We start from the raw sequence: 26,319 nt of genomic DNA on the forward strand, positions 1-26,319 counted from the left end.
TTCTCCAAGAATAAAGCAACTAAATTGCCACCTCATCGGGCGGGGGATTGCGCAATAAACCTTCGGGTAGACGCTGTACCTCACAGAAGTCATGTGTATCCCCTGTCGCAGGCGGCGACGGAGGCTATGGAGACTTACGTCACCGAGTCCCTGCGCCAGGGGTACATACGTCCCTCCACTTCCCCCGCCTCCTCAAGTTAATTTTTTGTGAAGAAGAAAGACGGCGGTCTGCGCCCGTGCATTTACTATTGACCACTGAACAAGGAGACGATTACATTTAGTTATCCTCTCCCCCTCATTCCGTCAGTGGTTGAGTCATTGCATGGAGCGCGCTTCTTCACTAAATTAGATCTCAGGAGTGCGTACAACCTGGTGCGTATCCGAGAGGGATAACGCTTGCTGCGCTTTATTCATGTACACTGAATAAACTTTGGATTTCGGTGTTTTACCTCCTGCGCCTGACTCCGTCATTCACACCTCCTCACAATAATATTATAATAGTAATGTTAAGGTATTTTAGCTTAGCAGATGCTTTTATCCAAAGTGACACATAGTTACTGTATGTGACCAATGCAGGAATCAAACCCACAGCATTCTTATGTACGAAACAAACTTGATTTTGTTTAGTCTGTATTCTGATTGGCTGTCGTGTGTGCCCCCAGATCACCAAGGTCCCTCTGATTGGTCCTGGCTGTGAGCAGCAGTGGATGTGTAGTTCCTGCCTGCTGGCGCCAGGGTTTATGGGATGTGGCTGGTGTGACGGCCGCTGCACCAGGTCAGCCCAGTGTCACCCAACCTCCCTCTGGACCCAGGACTCCTGTCCTCCCGTCATTACCACGGTAACTAGCCAGTTCAAGTTCAAATAGCTTTATTGTCCACAAGCACAACATTTCACAACAACCCCTATGTCACTCCCTCTGACCCAAACACTGGGACTGTGTTGTTGTTTTGGTCTTTATTGCAATACGCCATACTGTGAGTGTCTACATAAACAAAGACAAGCTGCTAGTGACTAGAGTCATCTGAGGCCATACAGATAACTGTCAAAATAAAGGAAACACCAACATAAAGTGTCTTAACAGGCCGTTGGGCCACCACGAGCCAGAACAGCTTCAATGCACATTGGCATAGATTCTACAAATGTTTGGAACACTATTGGAGGGATGTGACACCATTCTTCCACAATAAATTCCATCATTTGGTGTTCTGTTGATGGTAGTAGAAAACGCTGTCTGAGGGGTCGCTCCAGAATCTCCCATAAGTGTTCAATTTGGTTGAGATCTGGTGACTGAGACGGTCATGGCATACATTGTTTTCATGCTCATCAAACCATTCAGTGACCACTCGTGCCCTGTGGATGGGCGCATTGTCATCCTATGGGGGCATAGCCATGGTAGCCAAAATAATGTCCAAGATAATGGCCTGCCTTGCATTTTTATACATGACCCTAAGCATTATGGGATGTTAATTGCTTAACTAACTCAGGAACCACACCTGTGTGGAAGCACCTGCTTTCAATATACTTTGTATTTCTCATTTACTCAAGTTTTTCCATTATTTTGGCAGTTACCGGTAGCTAATTGTACAGTATACTGTATGCCATATACCCTTTTGGCAAGTATGGCAACAAAGATCCCACCAGTAACCTGGATACATTACACAGTGACACAGTGGGATTTGGCTGTGAACAAGCCAGTCATGTTTTTACTGGAGAGCTTGTAAGCGACGCCATTGTTGTTTAAAGGTTGTCTAAGGATAGTTTAAAGGTTGTCTGTCTGGTCGCCTATCGTTTCTTTTGTGTGGTTTTTACACTTGTTTTTGGATACTAGTTGTTACTGCCAAAACCATCACCTGGAACTAGAAGTACAGGGTTTTCTCTTTCTTTGTTATCTGATTGTTTGGAGGTTGTTTGAAGGTTGTCTTAGGGTTGTTATTGTGTTTGTGTAGATCTCCCCATCCAACGGCCCCCTGGGAGGGGGCACCAAGGTGACGGTGTGTGGGAGGAACTTTGGCTTCAACAAGACGGAGAGGTTTGACCACACACTCATCAGCCTGGACGTGGCCGGAGCACCCTGTAAACTACTGAAACGAGAGAGCAACAGCAACAGGTTAGGGAGGACAGACTGGGATGGGGGTGTGTGTGTATGCGGGAGGGTAGGGGCGGGGGGGGGGGGGGGGGGGGGGGGGGTGTTAGTGCGTGCATGCTTATGGGTAGAGTCAGTGGGTGGGTGGTGTGGGGTTGTGTTTGTGTGTGCATGCATGCAAGTGTTTACTGTTTAATCATGCATTGGGATAAGGGTGAGAGGGCTAAACAGTTGAATGAAGAATGTTAAGGAAATGGCGCCATAGAATGAGGACTCCAAGTGCCGGGGCGCATTCCTACATCGCATTGCATTCTACTCATGACTTCACTAAGTGTTAAATTGATGGGAGAATGGCTGCGTACAAAATTTCACTCTTTCCAATCCAAGAGGCCATGCCAGATAGCAGCGTTTAACTCAAAAGCCCTTGTTACCAAACATCCCCCCACTTATAGTCAACTCATTGTATAGAAGATTGAACCCCCCCCCCCCCCCCCCCCCCCCGAAAGATGGCCTCTTTGTGCTTTTCTGCTGCGTAGTAAAGTTATCATCAAATTAGGTTAACTGCTTGCTTACTCCAACAAGAGTGAGCACAAAATGTTTGTTGTTGGTGTTCTTGTGCCTCTCTTGTGGGATAAATCATGTTTTATTGAATTGTGTGTGTGTGTGCGTGCCTGTGTGTGTGTGTACACATCTCTGTGTGTGTAGGTTGGTGTGTGTTCCGGCGTCTCCTGTGAACTCGTCTCTGGCTAGTAGTGTGGTGAAGGTCCACAGTGGCAAGGAGATGGCCCAAACACAGGGATTCACCTTTGTGGTAAGAACCGAATGCTGTCTCCACTCACAATCACAATATGAACTCAGTGACAGTAGTCATTAACCCTGGTCCTGGAGAGCTAAAATGCAGGCTTTGGTTATCTCTCTGTAGCTCTCCACGACTACAGTTGGTGCCCACTGTCATATACACTGTAGGTACAGTATGTCAGATGGATGGACAGATTGATTACTTACAGTAACTGACTGATTTGCATATAAACTGTAGTTGTGGTTGTTGTTGGGTTTGAAGTGGTTTCTACTCCCCTCCTGTCTCTCTCATATAGAACCCAGTAATCAGGGAGATCTTCCCTGCATTTGGTCCTAAGTCAGGAGGCACCATGCTCACCATCAGAGGCTCTTTCTTAGACAGTGGCAACACCAGACAGGTCACTGTGGGGAACACAACCTGTGAGATCCTGAGGTGAGTACCTAATGTTTCTGCTTTGAGTAAAAATGCTTGTGTGTGTATATGTGAACAATATTTAAACGGTCTGGTTTATTATCCATATGTGAGGAACTGTGTATATGTATGTGTGCACTCTCACTAATATGCCGGTGTGTATTCTGTCTCTTTCTCCAGTGTATCAGGTACTATGCTGATGTGCAGGACCCCTGCCCAGTCGGCCCCGTCCCTCCAGGCGGTGTGTGTGAGGGTGGACTTTGTGGTCCGGGAGGCTCCTGTACTCTTCACCTACAACGAGGACCCTCTCATCTCTAGCATCCAGCCCACACGATCCTTCATCAGGTACTTTATATTACATTTAACATTTAAGTCATTTAGCAGACGCTCTTATCCAGAGCGACTTACAAATTGGTGCATTCAACTTAGGATAGCCAGTGGGACAACCACCACTGGGGGAGGGGGGGTGTAGAAGGATTACTGTTAGACTATTCCAGGTATTCCTTAAAGAGGTAGGGTTTCAAGTGTCTCCGGAAGGTGGTCAGTGACTCCGCTGTCCTGGGGGAGCTTGTTCCACCATTGGGGTGGAACAAGCGAATAGCTTTGACTGGGCTGAGCGGGAACTGTGCTTCCGTAGAGGTAGGGGGCCTTGCAGGCCAGAGGTAGATGAACGTAGTGCCCTCGTTTGGGTGTAGGGTCTGATCAGAGCCTGAAGGTAAGGAGGTGCCGTTCCCCTCACAGCTCTGTAGGCAAGCACCATGGTTTTGTAGTAGATGCGAGCTTCAACTGGAAGCCAGTGGAGTGTGCGGAGGAGCGGGGTGACATGAGAGAACATGGGAAGGTTCAACACCAGACGGGCTGCAGCGTTCTGGATAAGTTGTAGGGGTTTAATGGCACAGGCAGGGTGCCCAGCCAACAGCGAGTTGCAGTAATCCAGACGGGAGATGACAAGTGCCTGGATTAGGACCTGTGCCGCTTTCTGTGTAAGGTAGTGTCGTACTCTGCGAATGTTGTAGAGCACGAACCTGCAGGATCGGGCCACCACTTTGATGTTAGCGGAGAACAACAGGGTGTTGTCCAGGGTCACGCCAAGGTTCTTTGCACTCTGGGAGGAGGACACAATGGTGTTGTCAACCATGATGGCGAGATCATGGAGCGGGCAGTCCTTACCCGGGAGAAAGAGCAGCTCCGTCTTGCCAAGGTTCAGCTTGAGGTGGTGATCCGACATCCACACTGATATGTCTGCCAGACATGCAGAGATTCGATTCGCCACCTGGTTATCAGAAGGGGGAAAGGAGAAAATTAGTTGTGTGTCGTCTGTGTAGCAATGATAGGAGAGAGCATGTGAGGATATGACAGAGCCAAGTGACTTGGTGTATAGAGAGAATAGGAGAGGGCCTAGAACTGACCCTGGGGGACACCAGTGGTGAGAGCACGTGGTGCGGAGACAGATTCTCGCCACGCCACCAGGTAGGAGCGACCTGTCAGGTAGGACGCAATCCAAGAGTGAGCAGGCCGGAGAAGCCCAACTTGGAGAGGGTAGAGAGGAGAATCTGATGGTTCACAGTATCAAAGGAAGCAGATATGTCTAGAAGGATAAGAGCAGAGGAGAGAGAGTTAGCTTTAGCAGTGTGGAGAGCCTCCATGACACAGAGAAGAGCTGTCTCAGTTGAATGACCAGTCTTGAAACCTGACTGGTTTGGATCAAGAAGATAATTCTGAGAGAGATAGCAGGAGAGTTGGCTAGAGACGGCACGCTCAAGAGTTTGAGAGAAAAGAAAGAAGGGATACTGGTCTGTAGTTGTTGACATCGGAGGGATCGAGTGTAGGTTTTTTGAGGAGGGGTGCAACTCTCACTCTCTTGAAGACGGAAGGGACATAGCCAGCAGTCAAGGATGAGTTGATGAGCGAGGTGAGGTAAGGGAGAAGGTCTCTGGAAATGGTCTGCAGAAGAAAGGAGGGGATAGGGTCAAGCGGGCAGGTTGTTGGGCGGCCGGCCGTCACAAGTCGCAAGATTTCATCTGGAGAGAGAGGCGAGAAAGAAGTCAAAGCATAGGGTAGGGCAGTGTGAGCAGGACCAGCGGTGTCATTTGACTTAATAAATGAGGATTGGATGTTGTTAACCTTCTTTTCAAAATGGTTGACGAAGTCATCCACAGAGAGGGACGAGGGAGGGGGAGGAGGAGGAGGATTCAGCAGGGAGGAGAAGGTGGCAAAGAGCTTCCTAGGGTTAGAGGTAGAGGCTTGAAATGTAGAGTGGTAGAAAATGGCTTTAGCAGCAGAAACAGAGGAAGAAAATGTAGAGAGGAGGGAGTGAAAAGATGACAGGTCCGCAGGGAGTCTAGTTTTCCTACATTTCCGCTCGGCTGCCCGGAGCCCTGTTCTGTGAGCTCGCAATGAGTCGTCAAGCCACGGAGCAGGAGGGGAGGACCGAGCCGGCCGGGAGGATAGGGGACATAGAGAGTCAAAAGATGCAGAAAGGGAGGAGAGGAGGGTTGAGGAGGCAGAATCAGGAGAATGGAGGGAGAAGGATTTAGCAGAGGGAAGAGATGATAGGATGGAAGAGGAGAGAGTAGCAGGAGAGAGAGAGCGAAGGTTGCGACGGCACATTACCATTTGAGTAGGGGCAGAGTGAGTAGTGTTGGAGGAGAGTGAGAGAGAAAAGGATACAAAGTAGTGGTCAGAGACTTGGAGGGGAGTTGCAGTGAGATTAGTAGAAGAACAGCATCTAGTAAAGATGAGGTCAAGCGTATTGCCTGCCTTGTGAGTAGGGAGGGACGGTGAGAGGGTGAGGTCAAAAGAGGAAAGGAGTGGAAAGAAGGAGGCAGAGAGAAATGAGTCAAAGGCAGACGTAGTTAGGTTAAAGTCACCCAGAACTGTGAGGGGTGAGCCATCCTCAGGAAAGAAACTTATCAAGGCGTCAAGCTCATTGATGAACTCTCCAAGGGAACCTGGAGGGTGATAAATGATAAGGATGTTAAGCTTGAATGGGCTAGTGACTGTGACAGCATGGAATTCATATGAGGAGATGGACAGATGGGTCAGGGGGATAAGAGAGAATGTCCACTTGGGAGAGATGAGGATTCCTGTGCCACCGCCGCGCTGACCAGATGCTTTCGGGGTATGCGAGAACACATGATCAGACGAGGAAAGAGCAGTAGGAGTAGCAGTGTTTTCTGTGGTAATCCATGTTTCTGTCAGAGCCAAGAAGTGGAGGGACTGGAGGGTAGCATAGGCTGAGATGAACTCTGCCTTGTTGGCCGCAGAATGGCAGTTCCAGAGGCTGCCGGAGACCTGGAACTCCACGTGGGTCGTGCGCGCAGGGACCACCAGATTAGAGTGGCAGCAGCCACGCGGTTTGTATGGCCTGTGCAGAGAGGAGAGAACAGGGATAGACAGACACATAGTTGACAGGCTACAGAAAAGGCTACAATAATGCAAAAGAGATCGGAATAAAATTAACTAAACATCTGGGAAAGCGAGAGAGCGGGGCCTCCCTCACTTACCATTCACTGAAACACTCAAATATAACTCTCCCAACTTCCACTTTAGAAATTATAATTGATGTAAACTACAGCGGTTCAATGTTTCTAGGAATAGACTAACTTAGTTTATTCAGCTAGCTAACTTGGTACAGTATTCTTCCGTGAAACCGCCCAGGGCACCGTATCCTATGACGCCATAGCTAACTAGCATGCTAGGATCCAATAACACACAGTTTAGCACCAATACTTGGTTACAAAAACTACCAATAGTGTGTTAACACACTAAAACAGATCATTCGTGTCCGTGTCTAGTTCCTTTCATAACGCAGAAATAATTAAATGTTGGCGAGCTAGGACAAAGTCAGTCATGCTAGCTACACAAGTGGACTACACATCTCGAATGTTCAGAAAGTGAAGCTTTGTGTTGCAAAATTCTCATTGACTACAATTATATTGTATTTAGTTGCTACAGTACTGCTAGCTGATAGTGTTAGCTAGCTTGCAATGGCTGCGGTGTTGACTTTGTTTGAAAAACGGCGTCGCTGCGAACGAATGTAGCTGGCTAAAATGATATTGTATTTAGTTGCTACAGTACTGCTAGCTGGTAGTGTTGGCTAGCTTGCAATGGCTGCGGTGTTGACTTTGTTTGTAAAAACGGCATCGCTGTGAACGAATGTAGCTGGCCAGCTAACCTCGATAGTTTCTCTATACTACACCTTCATCTTTGATACAAAGACAACTATGTAGCTAGCTAACATTACACTAATCAAATCGTTCCATTGTAATGTAATGTGTCATATTACCTGCGGAGCGAAGTACAGCATGACTACTTACTCCAGGAGCCACCCATCTACATGACTTATAAGTTAGTTAGTTTGTTAGTTAGGAGGAAGGCAGGCCATAGAGCAATAACAGGAGTGTAATAAGGAGGTGTTGACAGAGGCAGCTAGGGAAAGAGAACTATTATTATCCATAGGAAGAGGTTCCATAGGATACAGGTGTCAGAGAAAGAATGAGAGATTGCAGGGGGAGTTTATGAAAACAGAGAAGTCACAGAGAGAAAGAACTGGTAGCAGTGTGTGGTATATAGAGGAGAGGAGAAAGTGAGAGAGACATTCATAAAGGATAAGTGGGCGAAGAGGGACACATTAAATAAAAATAGATTTGGCTGCTGGGGGGCAAGAAGACCCCCTACTCCGCTAAAACCATTGACAACTACGTGCCGTTTTCAAGGTATTGTTAAATAAATGTCATAACTATTTGGTTTGAATATCATCACCTCTTGAAGAGCATAGTCAGAACTACACATTTCCGATTATTCCACATCTATCATCAGAGTTATACATCAAGTAACTGCATGCTTTTTATGATCAGAAAACATAAATTGATCATGTATTTTCAGATACGTGAGGGTAGCCTATCCATTTGGCATGTAGCTAGCTAAGCAAACAACGTGTCATTTAGCTTGCTTCATCAGAGATTAGGCTTTTGGAAAGTGCTTGACATCGGCAAGTCCTCAGCTTAGTAACGTTGTCAGTCGGATTACTGTCATCACCACTATAGATGGCAAGCAAATCAAACAATATTTGGATATAGCCTTCTAGCTTGTTAACTAGCCACATTGGCGTGACCTGTTATTAGCTAGTTAGCCAAATTGAAGTGATCCATCAATAAATGTAGCCTATCATGTCTGTCAGCAGCAATCGTGATTAAACACTCTTAAAAACAATGTTGAAAAGGGGATAATGTTAGCTAACTTGGTTAGTAGGCCTACATTGGTTGGAGAAAAAAGTACATTAGGTCTACTTACCTCTATGTTTAGCCAACCTTTACAGTTTATATCAGTAGCTTGCAAAGTAAACATTATCAGCTAGCAGTATATCGGCAAATGCTCCTGTGACGAGGTGTGAAAGAAGGAGTCAGGCGCAGGAGGTAAAATACAGAAGTCCAGAGTTTAACTCATTTGCATAAATCAAACACCCCAAGCGTCAAACGAAACTGTACAAGGGAAAACATCCACCTTGGCAATAACAGTGAAATGTAGCTCAACCGAGCTACACGCTCTCACAACAAAACAATCACTCACAAAGACAAGGGGAACAGAGGGAACACTTATACACATACTAATTAGGGGAATGAGCACCAGGTGTGTGTAATTGACAAGTGGAGTGATGAGAATGGGATCGGCAGTAGCTAGTACTCCTGTGACGACGAACGCCGAAGCCTGCCCGAACCAGGAGGGGGGGCAGCCTCGGCGGGAGTCGTGACAGGCAGATCTCACAAAGGATGGGAAATTAACGTAAACCACTCATAGCCTACTTGTCACTTATACAGTAGTTCACTTTTATTTTACTGTATATCACTCAAATATCCAATGAATGGTGGCATATGTTACAGGATGAATTGATGTTTACTGATCATGAAAAGCATGCAGTTACTTGCTGTACAACTCTGATGATTGAGCTAAATGTGCGCAATTGTTTTGCATGGAATAATAATACATTTGTAGTTATGACTATGTTTTCAAGAGGTACAACCAAATAGTTAACATTTATTTAACAATCCCTTGAAAATGTCACGCAGTTGTAAATTGTTTTAGGTTTTCTGCAGGCAAATCGAACGCTCTGTACCTTATTGTGACGTTTTATTGATAACGGCCTATAGGCAGCTAGTGACTAATCACTAACTGCCATTTTCCCCATAGAGATCACACTGTGTCATTATTTATTGGTATTCTCTCTGTGTCCCCAATAGCGGAGGCAGCACTGTGGTGGCCCAGGGCTTCTACCTTCACTCTGCTTCCCCGCCTCAGATGGTGCTCATCCCCACAGCCCAGGACGGCAAGGTCTACACTGTGGTGAGTGTCTTAACCTTTATTGAACTAGGATTGAGGTTTAGGAAGACCTCTTTCCCATTGAGTGTCTGTCCTTCTGTCGAGACGACCAACCGGAGATCTTCGTGCCTGTTCAAAAACAAAATACCTCCAGGCCCCCGTCGCACAAACCGTATGGCTGGTATTGTCATTAAGCCCCCCTGAAAAGAGGAGCAAATAAGTGAAATATTAGGGGAACAGTGCTAGATAGATTTGTATGAATGGATGGAGGGGAAATGGAAAATCTACGCTCCATATGCGATAGAGTCATCACCTCTGAGTCACACAGTAATGTTACAGTAGCTGACTTGGTTTATTATCTGGCTTCAATCTGCTCAATCTGGGTTGATTATCTTACTGCATCCCAAATAGCACCATATTCCCTATATAGTGCACTACTTTTGACCAGAGCCCTATGGGACACAACCATGGTTTATTATGCACTACATAGGGAATAGGGTGCTATTTGGGACACAACCATGGCCTCAATCTCTTCAATCTGTGTTGATTCTCCTTATTCTAGGAAAGCTGTGGTACGTACACATGTATTCAGGCACTATCATTGTTACCACAGTTACCACAGCACTAAAGAACCCCTGACCTGACTCTCTGTTCGTTCCACTTTTATAAGGAACCCATGATAACTGTCTAGAAATTCAGGTTTCATTGCAGTTGTTTTTTAAATGTTACCCTCTGTCTTGAAAAAAATTGGGGGAAAAACGGGTACACCTTAGTGTTGGGGGTTGGTGGTTGGTTGACTTGGGGTTGGCCCACATTGTGACATGTTGTTCCCTGAACCACAACAAACACTAATTTACATACAAGTGGCCTCTGATGTTATGTGGACAGGTAGTGCTTTATTAAGATGTTATCTTTCAGCGTGATAGCAAGGCACACTCTGGCAGGTTTAGTCATGACTCCCTTAGGAGAAACACACACTCAAGCAAAAAACACACACACACACTGCTCTCACTTTATCTCAAATCTCAACCAAACAAAATCCCTCTCTATCCCTCACAACCCCCTCTACCCCAGACCACTGTATCTGTATCAGCTAAGCTACAACCAACCCCCACCCACTGACATCAAGCACACACACACACACACACCAGCTTGCCTTTCAGTTTCCCTTTCACTGACCCCCTCCTGGTGTGACCTGTGATGAGGTTGGTGCTCTATAGAGCCCCAGGGAGGGCTGGGGTCAGGAGAGACAACAGGCGAGGAGTGATCAGATGGGGGTGAGGGATGAGGAAGGGAAGGGGACACATGGTAGCGGGTGTCCTCATAATATGCCTCAGTATCAATTCAACTACCAATAACATTGCTATTATACGTTTATGATTTGAAAGTTCAGATTTGGAGACTTAGAACATTTTCCATGGAATTTATTGTGCTTAGAATTTCAGCCCATTTTCTCAATAGACTTGAATAGAAATGGGACCAATCTTGGTACAACTATGGAGTATATACAGTGAGCACCATAATTCTTTGCACAGTGACCATTTTTTTTGTTATTTTGGTTCTGTACTCTAGCACTTTGAGTTTGAAAAGATACAATGACAATGAGGGTGAAGTGCAGACTGTCAGCTTTAATTTGAGGGTATTTTCATACATATCGGAAGAACCGTTTAGAAATGACAGCACCTTTTGTACATTGTCCCCCCATTTTAAGGTACTACAAGTATTTGTTAAATTGGCTTCACAGATGTGTGTTGTTAGGCAGGTGTATTCATTTGTGTCGTTAGTGAATGCAGGAGAGCTGTTGACGAATAGTATTGATTCTAGACTTTGCTATTGCCTTTGGAGGTTGTTGTTGGGGTGTGACAACATGAGGAAGACAGCAGTGTCGATGCAAATGAAGCTGGCCGTCATAAGGCTCAGAAATGAAAATCAATCAATCAGGAACATTGCAAAAATGCTGGCCATGCCCAAGTCAACAGTTTGGTTCATCATTAACAAGAAAAAAACAACCGGTGAACTCAATTATGTCAAAAGACCCGGTAGACCGAGGAAGACCACTGTAGTGGATGACCGGAGAATACTCTCTATGGAGAAGAAAACCCCCCTGACAACAGCCCAACAGATCAAAAACACTCTCCTGGATGCAGGTGTAGATGTGTCAAAGTCTACCATACGTAGAAGACTACACCAGCAGGACTACAGAGGGTACACTACAAGATGCAAACCACTGATAAGCCTGAAGAACAGAAAGGCGAGATTACAGTTTGCTAAAAAGCACCTAAAAAGAGCCCTAAGAGTTCTGGAAAAAAGTATTGTGGACAGATGAGACAAAGATTAACATGTACCAGAGTGATGGAAAGACGAAAGTGTGGAGAAAAAAAAGAAATGCCCATGATCCAAGCATACCACCTCGTCCGTGAAACATTGTGGAGGGGGTGTTATGGCTTGGGCCTGTATGGCTGCCAGTGGAACAGGCTCACTTGTCTTCATCGATGATGTGACTGCAGACAGAAGTAGAACAATGAATTCTGAAGTCTACAGAAATATTTTATCTGCTCAGATAAAATCAAATGCCTCCAAACTCATTGGATGGCACTTCATAATGCAAGAAGACAATGACCCTAAACATACTGCTAGAGCAACAAAGGGGTTTTTGATGGCCAAAAAGTGGAAAATCCTTGCCTGGCCGAGTCAATCACCGGATCTGAATCCAATTGAACATGCATTTTACATGCTGAAGAGGAGACTGAAAGCAATAAGTCCCCGAAACAAGCAGGAACTGAAGATGGCTGCAGTACAGGCCTGGCAGAGCATCACCAGGGAAGATACCCAGCATCTGGTGATGTCGATGCATCACAGACTTCAAGCAGTCATTGCATGCAAAGGATATGCGACCAAATATGAACAATGATTACTTTATTCTACATTATGTTAAACTGTCCAATGTTTTTTGATGCCCGAAAATAGGGGGGACCATGTACAAAAGCTTCTATAATTTCTAAACAGTTCATCCGATATGTATGAAAATACCCTCAAATTAAAGATGACAGTCTGCACTTCACCCTCATTGTCATTGTATCCTTTCAAACTCAAAGTGCTAGAGTACAGAACCAAAATAACAAAATAAATGTCACTGTCCAATGAATTATGGTGCTCACTGTAAGTGTGGCTCAATGCATGCATTGAGTTTGTCCATGTTCAAACTATCTTATTTCCTTTCCATTCCAACCATTAATCTAATAGCCAAAGCCCCAGAGAATACTGACTGGCTGACAGTGGACCAGGCAAGACAAGACAGGGACCTGTACTGTTTAACAACATGGGGTATAATTTCTAATGATTTAGGAGGATAGGGGATAATGCTCTAGTCTCCTAATGCTCCAGCTGTTGCCTCTTAAATTCTTTACAGTAACCAGGATGAGTTGAGGCATTCTCTAAGAAGAGACGGTATAAGGTACAGTATTATTTTGACCCAGAACATGGGGTTGCCGGAGAAGAGAGAGAGATAGAGAGAGAGGGATCACTGTTTCCAAAGAGAACACCCCTGGATATACACTACCGGTCAAAAGTATTAGAACACCTACTCAATCAAGGGTTTTTCTTTATTTTTACTATTTTCTACATTGTAGAATAATAGTGAAGACATCAAAACTATGAAATAACACATATGGAATCATGTAGTAACCAAAAAAAGTGTTAACAGGTGTGCCTTCTTAAAAGTTAATTTGTGGAATTTATTTCCTTCTTAATGTGTTTCAGCCAATCAGTTGTGTTGTGACAAGGTAGGAGGGGGTATACAGAAGACAGCCCTATTTGGTAAAAGACCAAGTCCATATTATGGCAAGAACAGCTCAAACAAGCAAAGAGAAACGGACGTCCATCATTACTTTAAGACATAAAGGTCAGTCGATACGGACAATTTCAAGAACTTTGAAAGTTTCTTCAATTGCAGTCGCAAAAACTACCAAGCGTTATGATGAAACTGGCTCTCATGAGGACCACCACAGGAATGGAAGACCCAAGGCACACTTAACCAGCATGGCTACCACAGCATTCTGCAGCGATACGCCATCCCATCTGGTTTGGGCTTAGTGGGACTATCATTTGTTTTTCAACAGGACAATGACCCAACACACCTCCAGGCTGTGAAGGGCTATTTTACCAAAAAGGAGAGTGATGGAGTGCTGCATCAGATGACCTGGCCTCCAAAATCCCCCGACCTCAACAAAATTGAGATGGTTTGCGATGAGTCGGACTGCAGAGTGAAGGAAAAGCAGTCAACAAGTGCTCAGCATATGTGGAAAAGCATTCCAGGTGAAGCTGGTTGAGAGAATGCCAAGAGCGTGCAAAGATGTCATCAAGGCAAAGGGTGGCTATTTGAAGAATCTCAAATATAAAATATATTTTGATTTGTTTAACACTTTTTTGGTTACTACATGATTCCATATGTGTTATTTCATAGTTTTGATGTCTTCACTATTATTCTACAATGTAGAAAATAGTAAAAATAAAGAAAAACCCTTGAATGAGTAGGTGTTCTAAAACTTTTGACCGGCAGTGTATGAATGCCTGAGCAGTAATCTGAGCAGGTCTGTCATCATCCACCACCACAGCAGCTCTGTGTTTGTTCAGTAAAGAAAGGGAAAGAGGAAAATAAAACTGTGGTCCGTGTACAGTTTAATCTCCTGACTGTGGGTAGCCTGACAGCACAGACCCCTAGCTGACTGTCAGCCAGTAACATATAGTAGGACTATGGTTGGAATAGGAGTCCATAATATACTCCACATATGCAGGATACTGTGCACATACAGTATGCATGCTGACACGCACACATGCACACACCACACACTTGCAGTCATGCACAGCACAAATACACACACTCGTGATCCACTATCCATAGATTTCAAACCAACAAGGTCTAGAAGCGAAGAAAAACAACTCTTCCATAGAACAACAATGAGATTTGGGGCCTCGACAACAGCATGAGAGAAAGGAGTTAGAGAGGAAAAAAAACGTCCAGCATTGACTTGATATCTGTTTCTCAGATCTGAAGTAAAGCTGAGGCTCAAGCAATCTCAGCTTTCCCACTAACATGAAAGGAATGTTTTTTTATTTTACGATCCGCAGGGAAAAGCTGGCATGGTCAAAAAGCCAAAGGGGCCGAAAAAAAGAGGGATGGAGCCATAGATCTGAGTTAGTGTGAATTTTCACATTACTACGGCCAGGGCCCATTCACATTCAGTACAGAGTGAGATACCAGAGGGTTGTGTGGAGAGGTTGATGGGGAAGTGGCGTTTGCGGTCGTACAGTGTTAGTTTTACTAGAGGATCCACTAGACTAGCCAGACACCTGTTGGTAAGGATTCATAAAGGGGGGGTTGTTCCATGTCAACACAGCCCAGGTCTGCCTTTCCCATCCCCTGTGTTATAATACACTAAAAGTGTATCATACAGCATTATAAATAAACTAAGGCGGTATGTGTGTGCGCCTCATAGAAAGTGTTACCGATCCATTAACCAGCCAGACACCTGTTGGAGGAATTCATACATGGGGGTGTTCCATGTCAACTGAAAACCTAGGTCTGGTCTGCCTTTCCCATGTCTTACCCTCTCAGCAGCATGGCCAATTCCCAGCCTGAGGGGAGGCCTGAGAGGGGCAAGTGTGAGGCCTCTTCCCCCACCTTCCGTTTCCCCCTGGCTAGTTCAAGATATTTTAGTGACCCAATACAGCTACACTAGCTATCTGTCGATCTTAGCTAACATGTATAACAGATACATGCTTGAGTCCTTAGCTTCTTGGTAACACTTGGTATCTTATAAGACAGCTTTGTTTGGCATTGTTAGCCCTTGGTCAGGATACTGAACACGTTTCAGAGAGTTTACAATTGTACAATTGCACTATGGTTGCTGTCTCCATCTTGGGAGTACATGGTTGCCGGTTCAGTGATAATCAGAGCTACAATATAAACTAACAAGTAATTGTATTCACAGTTGCTCCCTCCCGATCCACGGTCATTCAGATCAGTCTACCCACACAGGCCAAGCGAGAGGAGATTTATGAAACAATGAATCTTTGCCATATAATGAGTAGTGGTTGACTGATGTTTCCCCTAATTCACAGGATATTTGTCTAACCTCTCCAGGGGACCATTTTACCTTCTAGACCCGTTTAGTTGCTCCCTGTCGAAAAGCGCACACACACACACACACTCGCCAGACTCAATTGTGATTGCTTGCTTTTGTTCGATCCTCTAGTGCAGGTTGTGTGTGAGTGAACAGGGCCTGTGTGTGTGTGTGTGTGTGTGTGTGTGCATGCTTGCGTGTGTGCGTGTGTGTGTGTTTGCACTCCATCTGTGTTATTGCTCAACACGGACCAGGGTTTGGAAGTCTGTTCAGGGTAAATGAACTGCTAACAGGAAGTTTCTGTAACACTTAAAACCAGGCCTGCTATTCCACCCATGGTTACTGTGGTTAGCAACAATGACGCTCATGGGAATTGGAGTTCAATCACTTTGTTAGAGCCAACGTATTGACGAGTCATTGAAAGGTTTATTAAAACACTTCCAGGTTCCAGAAAAGTTTGCCTCTAGTACACCAAAAGCATAAAGCTTAGAGCCAAATAGTCTGGCCACTGTGCGTCTGCCTCTGCTCCTGCTTGCTCTTTGGGGTCCAGACCAGTTGACTGTAAATGCACGTTGTGACAACTGGACAATGTATACCATGTGTATCCCGTACATACAACTAATAACACTTGAATCTGCCGAAGTAAAATGGGCTTTATGAATACATTTGATTTATTGATTGATTGTGTGATATATATCCCACTCCTGCCGTGATATATAAAAACATGCCACCTAATAAAATGTCTTAGCAGAAAGGACATGTGACTGTGGTGCAGAAAGACGAGTAAAGAAACGTGTTTGGGGTAATTTATTGGGCCATGGTTACTTTGGGCTTGATGTCTCTCTGTGTAGGATATCTTTACTCAAGGACGTGTTTGCTTTAGTGGTCAACTAGATAAATATACAATATCAATGGCCCCTAACCACACAGCAAACATTTACACTTGACTCTCAACTCTGGACAGAGTTGAACTGGTTTTGTCCATGCCACAGCTGTGTGTGGACCAGGAGGCTTCGAAGTATCTGCTGCCAGTGCACTTTCAGGAAGCCTTTGTTGAAAACACACAAAAAGTTTCATAAGGAACACCAGATTGCTGTATATAGGAAACATGGGGACTGACTGACAATAACTCCCTGCGACCCATTATCATATCAAGAAATACTTCTAGAACCCGTCCGCACCAGTTCCCAAATCTCCAGTTAGACGCAAAGAGCCGAAATGACAAGCATAGCAGAAATCTGGGCCAGTGACTCTCCACGCTAGTTGTGTTAGAGGAAAGAAATGCCATGTCAAGTCAGATGTGACAGGCAGAATGAGGGATGCCAAGAGGGGAAAGAGGAGAAAAGCGCACACACACACACACACTCGCCAGACTCAATTGTGATTGCTTGCTTTTGTTCGATCCTCTAGTGCAGCTTGTGTGTGTGAACAGGGCCTGTGTGTGTTTGTGTGTGTGTGTGTGTGTGTGTGTGTGTGTGTGTGTGTGTGTGTGTGTGTGTGCAACACCAACATCTCACTTCCAGACAAGCTTCTCCGTAGCCGACGTGAGTAAGACATTTAAGCATGTTAACCCCAGCAAGGCTGCCGGCCCAGATGGCATCCCTAGCCGCGTCCTCAGAGCATGCGCAGACCATCTGGCTTGTGTGTTTACGGACATATTCAATCTCTCCCTATCCCAGTCTACTGTCCCCACATGCTTCAAGAAGGCCACCATTGTTCCTGTAACCAAGAAAGCAAAGGTAACTGAACTAAATGACTATCGCCCCGTAGCACTCACCTCTGTCGTCATGAAGTGCTTTGAGAGACTAGTCAAGGATCATATCACCTCTACCTTACCTGTCACCCTATACCCACTTCAATTTGCTTACCGCCCCAATAGATCCACAGACGATGCAATCGCCATCACACTGCACACTGCCCTATCCCATCTGGACAAGAGGAATACCTATGTAAGAATGCTGTTCATTGACTATAGCTCAGCATTCAACACCATAGTACCCTCCAAGCTCATCATTAAGCTCGAGGCCCTAGGTCTGAACCCCGCCCTGTGCAGCTGGGTCCTGGACTTCCTGACGTGCCGCCCCCAGGTGGTGAAGGTAGGAAACAACATCTCCACTTCGCTGATCCTCAACACTGGGGCCCCACACTGGTGCGTGCTCAGCTCCCTCCTGTACTTCCTGTTCACCCATGACTGCGGGGCCTAGCACGCCTCCAACTCAATCATCAAGTTTGCAGACGACACAACAGTAGTAGGCTTGATTACCAACAAAGACGAGACAGCCTACTGGGAGGAGGTGAGGGCTCTGGGAGTGTGATGCCAGGAAAATAACCTCTCACTCAACATCAACAAAACAAAGGAGATGATCGTGGACTTCAGGAAACAGCAGAGGGTGCACCCCCCTATCCACATCGATGGGACCGCAGTGGAGAAGGTGAAAAGCTTCAAGTTTCTTGGCATACACATCACTGACAAACTGAAATGGTCCACCCACGCAGACAGTGTGGTGAAGAAGGTGCAACAGAGCCTCTTCAACCTCAGGAGGCTGAAGAAATGTGGCTTGGAAACTAAAACCCTTACAAACTTTTACAGATGCACAATTGAGAGCATCCTGTCTGGCTGTATCACCGCCTGGTACGACAACTGCACCGCTTGCAACCGCAGGGCTCTCTAGAGGGTGTTGTGGTCTGCCGAATGCATTACCGGGGGCAAACTACTCGCCCTCCAGGACACCTACAGCACCCGATGTCACAGGAAGGCCAAAAAGATCATCAAGGACATCAACCACCCGAGCCACTGCCTGTTCACCCCACTATCATCCAGAAGGCGAGGTCAGTACAGGTGCATCAAAGCTGGGACCGAGAGAATGAAAAACAGCTTCTATCTCAAGGCCATCAGACTGTTAAATTGCCATCACTAGCACATTAGAGGCTGCTGCTGCCTATTGAAATCACTGGCCATGGAACACTAGTCACTTTAATAATGTTTACATATCTTGCATTACTCATCTCATATGTATATACTGTATTCTATAATATTCTACTGTATCTTAGTCCATGCCACTCTGTCATTGTTTGTCCATATATGTATATATTCTTAAATTCCATTCCTTACTTAGATTTATGTGTATTGGGTATATGTTGTGAAATTGTTAGATATTACTTGTTAGATATTACTGCACTGTCGGAGCTAGAAGCACAAGGATTTCGCTACACCCACAATAACATCTGCTAAACACTTGTATGTGACAAATACATTTTGATTTGATTTGACACTCATGGGAATTGGAGTTCAATCACTTTGTTAGAGCCAACGTATTGACGAGTCATTGAAAGGTTTATTAAAACACTTCCAGGTTCCAGAAAAGTTTGCCGCTGGTACACCAAAAGCATAAAGCTTAGAGCCAAATAGTCTGGCCACTGTGCGTCTGCCTCTGCTCCTGCTTGCTCTTTGGGGTCCAGACCAGGTTACTGTAAAAAGAAGAGATGCCGGAGGATACAGTCATCACTGGCATCTAGACCAATTTCCACCACTTCACCACTTTAGCTCTTAGACTGTGTCCCAAATGGCACCCTATTCCCTATATCGTGCACTATGGGCCCTGGTCAAAAGTAGTGCACTACAGTATATAGGGAATAGGGTGTCATTTGGGACGCAGTCTTTAGTCTTCTGTTCTGGATGAGGGCCCTTGTTGCACTCCTACTACAACGCATCCCCTTCTTTTCTCTCTCTCTGTTTATCATTTGTCAAATTAGAAAAGAGGGAGGATACATTACCAGAAAAGTGATTGAGTGTGTGAATGTATCTAAGTTAGTTTTTAGGGTAGTGGTAGTGGTACCCTTACAAAATAACATGTGAAAAAACACATCTGGTTTTCGGACACATGTTTATTTTTAACATGTTTATTTTTCACCACTTCCAGCTACGTCTGGTCTCCCATCCAGGGCCGGCCCTGCTTAGCTTCAGATGCAAACTAGCAGTGGGATGCAGGGTGCTATGTTGCTTGAATAAATGTGCCAAAACATGCAACTGGGAAAAAGGCAGCGAAAGCAAAGGCCAGGCTCTCTTAAACTATTATTCCCTGCCACAGTTTCAGTAAAAAGCTGAGGGATGGGGCTGGGGCTGGAGAAATGCAATCACTCTCAAATCTATAGACTCCGCTGGATGCAAGGACTATCCATGATATCAAAATTATAGTTTTAACCATGTTTTAGTGGTTGTTCATATTTACTTTCTTGACAAACATTGGAGTAAAACAAGATTATGTTTTGGGTTCTGATGGGGTACGGCAGTTGAATTAAGCTCATGAGGCATTTATACGTTATATTCTTCAAGAATCAATACATATCATTAATTTATAAGTCCAAAAATGGATGTAGCAACTGAGGATTGCCCCTTTAACAGGCAGTGACCTTCATACAGCAGAACTATGTCGCCATTTGAACGTAAACCATTAACATTATTTCAACCCCACATGTGAATCTGCAATTCCACATGTGAAAGTGAGATTTTTACAGTTGGAGTTTTCTTACATGTGAAACTGCTAATTTAATTTTCATGTGATTGTTTTTCACGTGAACTTGCAATTCCACATGTGAAAGTGAGATTTTCCCATGTGGAGTTTTCTTAAATGTGAAATGGCAAATTGCACACATGAAACTGCAATTCACATGTGAGGTGAAAACATGTTATTCTCCTCACATGTGAAAAGGTGGCGTTAACATGTGAACTCAAAATGTATACATGTGAAAATATGGTTTCACATGTGACATTTAAGCTCAACATGTGAAAACATCTATTTCACATGTGATTTTTGATATTTATTTGTAAGGGACATGCCATGCAATCCGTTATTGTCTAACAAACAAATTGAGAAATACACAGGTGTTGCACCTGACACTGCCTTCACAGACTGGTTGAACTCTCATGAGTAGGCTGGACAAAAAATTTAATCAGTATGGAATGGTGTGAAACTGTCCCTCTACCACCCTTTGTACCATATTCACAGCTGGGTTGGACAGATAGATTTTATTTGACAGTTTAAAAAAACACATATACACACTAAAAAAAAAACTTGTCAGGGATAACACAATAAAGTCAAGGACTTATTTCCATTGTGGTCCCTTCAAAATCAAATCAAATCAAATGTTATTTGTCACATGATTCGTAGACAACATGTGTAGACTAACAGTGAAATGCTTACTTACGGGTCCATTTCCAACAATGAAGAGTTAAAGATAAGATGAAAAATATATATAATAATACTGTGACACGAGGAATAAACACAAAGTGAATAACAAACAAAGATAATGAGTAAAAATAGCATGGCTATATACAGTATATAGGGAGTAGAAAATAGCATGGCTATATACAGGGAGTACCAGTACCGAGTCGATGTGCAGGGATACGAGGTAATTGAGGTAGCTATGTACTGTACATATTTGTATTTGTATTTTTGTATTTGTAGTTTATTATGGATCCCCATTAGCTGCTGCCAAGGCAGCAGCTACTCTTCCTGGGGTCCAGCAAAATTAAGGCAGTTATACATTTAAAAAACATTACAATACATTCATAACAGATTTCACAACATATTAAGTGTATGCCCTCAGGCCTCTACTCTACTACCACATATCTATAACACCAAATCCATGTGTACGTGTGTATAGTGCATATGTTATCGTGCGTTTCTATGCATGTGTCTATGTTTGTGTTGCTTCACAGTTCCCGCTGTTCCATAAGGTGTATTTTTACCTGTTTTTTAAAATCTGATTCTACTACTTGCATCAGTTACCTGATGTGGAATAGAGTTCCATGTAGTCATGGCTCTATGTAGTACTGTGCGCCTCCCATCGTCTGTTCTGGACTTGGGGACTGACATGCATGTCATTAATGTTAGCTCTCCGTGTACTTTTAAGGGCCAGCCGTGCTGCCCTGTTCTGAGCCAACTGCAATTTCCCCAAATCCCTCTTTGTGGCACCTGACCACACTACTGAAGAGTATTCTATGGGCGACAAATCTAGAGCCTGTAGGACCTGCCTTGTTGATAGTGTGTTAAGAAGGCAGAGCAGCGCTTAACTATGGACATACTTCTCCCCATCTTAGCTACTGTTGTATCAATATGCTTTGACCATGACAGTCTACATTCCAGGGTTACTCCAAGCAGTTTAGTCACCTCAACTTGCTCAATTTCCACATTATTGTCTATAATCCAGGGTTACTCCAAGCAGTTTAGTCACCTCAACTTGCTCAATTTCCACATTATTCATTACGAGATGTAGTTGAGGTTTACGGTTTAGTGAATGACTTGACCCAAATACAATGCTTTTAGTTTTGGAAATATTCAGGACTAACTTATTCCTTGCCACCCATTCCGAAACTAACTGCAACTCTTTGTTGCAGTTATTTCAGTTGCTTTAGTAGCTGACGTGTATAGTGTTGAGTCATCCGCATACATAGACACAATGGCTTTACTCAAAGCCAGTGGCATGTCGTTAGTAAAGATGGAAAAAAGCAAGAGGCCTAGACAGCTGCCCTGGGGAATTCCTGATTCTACCTGGATTATGTTTGAGAGGCTTCCATTAAAGAACACCTTCTGTCACGATCGTCAAACACAGTGGACCAAGGCGCAGCGTGATGAGTGAACATACTTTTTTATTAATTCACCACAACAAACAAAACAACAAAACGATAACGTGACGTCCTTGGTTACAAACACTAACCATACACGGAACAAGATCCCACAAACACTGTGGCAAAACAGGCTGCCTAAGTATGGTTCCCAATCAGAGACAACAATCAACAGCTGATTCACGTTGCCTCTGATTGAGAACCACACCGGCCAACATAGAAAACACATCAGCTAGATAATGAACCTAGAACACAAAATCATGGAAACTACACACCCTGGCTCAACATAACAGAGTCCCAGAGCCAGGGCGTGACAGTACCCCCCCCCCCAAAGGCGCGGACTGCGACCGCGCCAAACATAAACCGAACAGGGGAGGGCCGGGTGGGCATTCCTCCTCGGAGGCGGTTCCGGCTCCGGGCTTGACCACCACCCTCCAACAATCCCCCCGTAGCGCCCCGGGTCCGGTCTGGCCCCGCTGGCTGGAGCTGGACTGGACATCGGTGGAGCGGATTGCTTAGGCTCCGATGTGGAGCAGCTGACCGGTACCTGACCAGGCACCGGTGACCCAGGCACGGGCTGTGCCGGACTGACGACGCGCACCACAGGCTTGGTGCGGGGAGCAGGAACGAGCCGGACCGGGCTGACGATGTGCACCACAGGCTTGGTGCGGGGAGCAGGTACAGGCCGGGCCGGGCTGGCGACACGCACCATTGGCTTGGTGCGGGGAGCAGGAACAGGCCGAACCGGGCTGACGAAGCGCACTACAGGCTTGGTGCGGGGAGCAGGAACAGGCCGGGCCGGGCTGGCGACGCGCACCACAGGCTTGGTGCGGGGAGCAGGAATGGGCCGGACCGGGCTGACGACGCGCACCACTGACTTGGTGCGGGGAGCAGGAACGGGCCGGACCGGGCTGGCGACGCGCACCATAGGCTTGGTGCGAGGGGCAGGAACAGGCCGGACCGTACTGGGGACACACACCACCGGCCCTACGCGGGGATCAGGAACGGGCCGGACCGTACTGGGGACACACACCACTGGCCCTACGCGGGGATCAGGAACGGGCCGGACTGGACTGGCAACACACCCCAGTACCTCTCGCCGTGCCTCTACATTCTCCTTCCCCCTGGTGACCAGTGACTCCCGTAACCTGGCGGCCTCCCTTGCCAACCCGCTGAACCACTCTATCCCGACCTCCTGCTGCCCCGTCGTCCACGGCGTGAGCCCCCCCCTAAAACATTTCTGGGCGTCTCTCCTCCCCGTGGACCAGGCCTCCATGGCTCTCGCCAGACTCTCGCTCCTCTGCTCCCACGTCCAACCTCTCTCCTCCTCACGCTGCTTGACCCAGTCGAGGTGGATATCCGCTAGAGTCCTCTCTGGCGTTGGCTCCTGGACACGCTGCTTGACCCAGTCGAGGTGGATATCCGCTAGATTCACCTCTGGCGTTGGCTCCTGGACACGCTGCTTGGTCCAGTTATGGTGGGATCTTCTGTCACGATCGTCAAACACAGTGGACCAAGGCGCAGCGTGATGAGTGAACATACTTTTTTATTAATTCACCACAACAAACAAAACAACAAAACGATAACGTGACGTCCTTGGTTACAAACACTAACCATACACGGAACAAGATCCCACAAACACTGTGGCAAAACAGGCTGCCTAAGTATGGTTCCCAATCAGAGACAACAATCAACAGCTGATTCACGTTGCCTCTGATTGAGAACCACACCGGCCAACATAGAAAACACATCAGCTAGATAATGAACCTAGAACACAAAATCATGGAAACTACACACCCTGGCTCAACATAACAGAGTCCCAGAGCCAGGGCGTGACACCCTCTGTGTTCTGTTAGACAAGTAACTGCTTCTACCCCCAAGCCATAAGACTCCTGAACAGCTAATCATGGCTACCCGGACTATTTGCACTGCCCCCCCACCCCATCCTTTTACGCTGCTGCTACTCTGTTAATTATTTATGCATAGTCACTTTAACTCTACCCACATGTACATATTACTTCAACTACCTCAACTAGCCGGTGCCCCCGCACATTGACTCTGCACCGGTACCCCCCTGTATATATAGCCTCCCTACTGTTATTTTATTTTACTTCTGCTCCTTTTTTCTCAACACTTTTTTTGTTGTTTTATTTTTACTTTTTTTGTTAAAAAGAAATGCACTGTTGGTTAAGGGCTGTAAGTAAGCATTTCACTGTAATGTCTGCACCTGTTGTATTCGGCGCATGTGGCCAATAAAATTTGATTTGATTTGAACTCTTTATCCACATTATAGCAGGGGGTGTAAAGCCATAACACATACGTTTTTCCAGCAGCAGACTATGATCGATAATGTCAAAAGCCGCACTGAAGTCTAACAAAACAGCCCCCACAATCTTTTTATCATCAATTTCTCTCAGGCAATCATCAGTCATTTGTGTAAGTGCTGTGCTTGTTGAATGTCCTTCTCTATGAGCATGCTGAAAGTTTGTTGTCAGTTTGTTTACAGTAAATTAGCATTGTATCTGGTCAAACACAATTTGGGTTGGTAACAGGCTAATTGGTCGGCTGTTTGAGCAGGTAAAGGGGGCTTTACTATTCTTAGGTAGCAGAATTACCTTTTCTTCCCTTCAAGCCTGGGGGCACACACATTCTAGTAGGCTTAAATTGAAAATATGGCAAATAGGAGTGGCAATATCGTCCGCTATTATCCTCAGCAATTTTCCATCCAAGTTGTCAGACCCTGTGGCTTGTCACTGTTAATAGGCAACAATCATTTGTTTACCTCTTCCACCCTCACTTTACGGAATTCAAAATTACAATGCTTGTCTTTCATAATTTGGTCAGATATACTTGGATGTGTAGTGTCAGCAATTGTTGCTGGCATGTCATGCCTAAGTTTGCTAATCTTGCCAATGAAAAAAGTATTAAAGTAGTTGGCAATATCAGTTGGTTTTGTGATGAATGAGCCATCTGATTCAATGAATGATGGAGCTGAGTTTGCCTTTTTTCCCAAAATTTCATTTAAGGTGCTCCAAAGCTTTTTACTATCATTCTTTATGTAATTTATCCTTGTTTCATAGTGTTGTTTCTTCTTCTTTTTATTCAGTTTGCAATATGTTTGCCAATCGGTTGTGCAGCCAGTCTTATTTGCCATTCCTTTTGCCTCATTCCTCTCAACCATACCATTTTCCAATTCCTCATCAATCCACAGGGATTTAACAGTTTTTACAGTCATTTACTTAATGGGTGCATGCTTATTATAGGTATAGGTAAAGTGACTAGGCAACAGGATAGAAAATAGACAGTAGCAGCAGCATGCAAATGTGTGTGTGTGTGTGTGTGTGTGTGTGTGTGTGTGTGTGTGTGTGTGTGTGTGTGTGTGTGTGTGTGTGTGTGTGTGTGTGTGTGTGTGTGTGTGTGTGTGTGTGTGTGTGTGTGTTGGGGTGTCAGTGTAAGTATGTGTGGGTGTGTGTAGAGTCCTGTGTGTTTGCAGTGCAAGAGAGTTAGTGCAAAAAAGGTAGTCCAGGTAGCCATTTGATTAGCTATTTAGCCGTATTGTTTAGAAGTCTTATGACTTTGGGGTAGAAGCTGTTCAGGGTCATGTTGGTTTCAGGCGTACTGAATTGATACCGCTTGCCATGCAGTAGCAGAGAGAACCGTCTTTGGCTTGGTTGGCTGGAGTCTTTTACAATTTTTTTAGCCTTCCTCTGACACCGTCTGGTATAGAGGTCCTTGATGGCAGGGAGCTTGGCCCCAGTGATGTACTGGGCCGTACGCACTACCCTCTGTAGTGCCTTGCGGTCGGATGCCAAGCAGTACCAAGTGGTGATGCAGCCAGTCAAGATGCTCTCGATGGTGCAGCTGTAAAACTTTTTGAGGATCTTAGGGCCCATGACAAATCTTTTCAGCCCCCTGAGGAGGAACAGTCGTTGTCAAGCCCTCTTCATGACTGTGTTGGTG

At 45.3% G+C, this 26,319-nt stretch overlaps 1 protein-coding gene across 1 annotated transcript in view; it reads left to right on the forward strand.

Moving 5' to 3' along the window:
* The window catches only part of LOC311137210 (hepatocyte growth factor receptor-like), a 99,432-nt gene that overhangs the window by 35,456 nt on the left and 37,657 nt on the right, over positions 1–26,319 (forward strand). The window contains exons 5-10 of the mRNA XM_084171570.1: positions 663–839; positions 1,948–2,108; positions 2,790–2,895; positions 3,179–3,315; positions 3,475–3,639; positions 9,534–9,636. Of these exons, the coding sequence (XP_084027696.1) occupies positions 663–839; positions 1,948–2,108; positions 2,790–2,895; positions 3,179–3,315; positions 3,475–3,639; positions 9,534–9,636 (849 nt within the window). The remainder of the gene's footprint in view (positions 1–662; positions 840–1,947; positions 2,109–2,789; positions 2,896–3,178; positions 3,316–3,474; positions 3,640–9,533; positions 9,637–26,319) is intronic.

Source organism: Coregonus lavaretus (assembly GCF_964263955.1).
Source record: "Coregonus lavaretus genome assembly, chromosome: 11".
Classification (NCBI taxonomy): Eukaryota; Metazoa; Chordata; class Actinopteri; order Salmoniformes; family Salmonidae; genus Coregonus; species Coregonus lavaretus.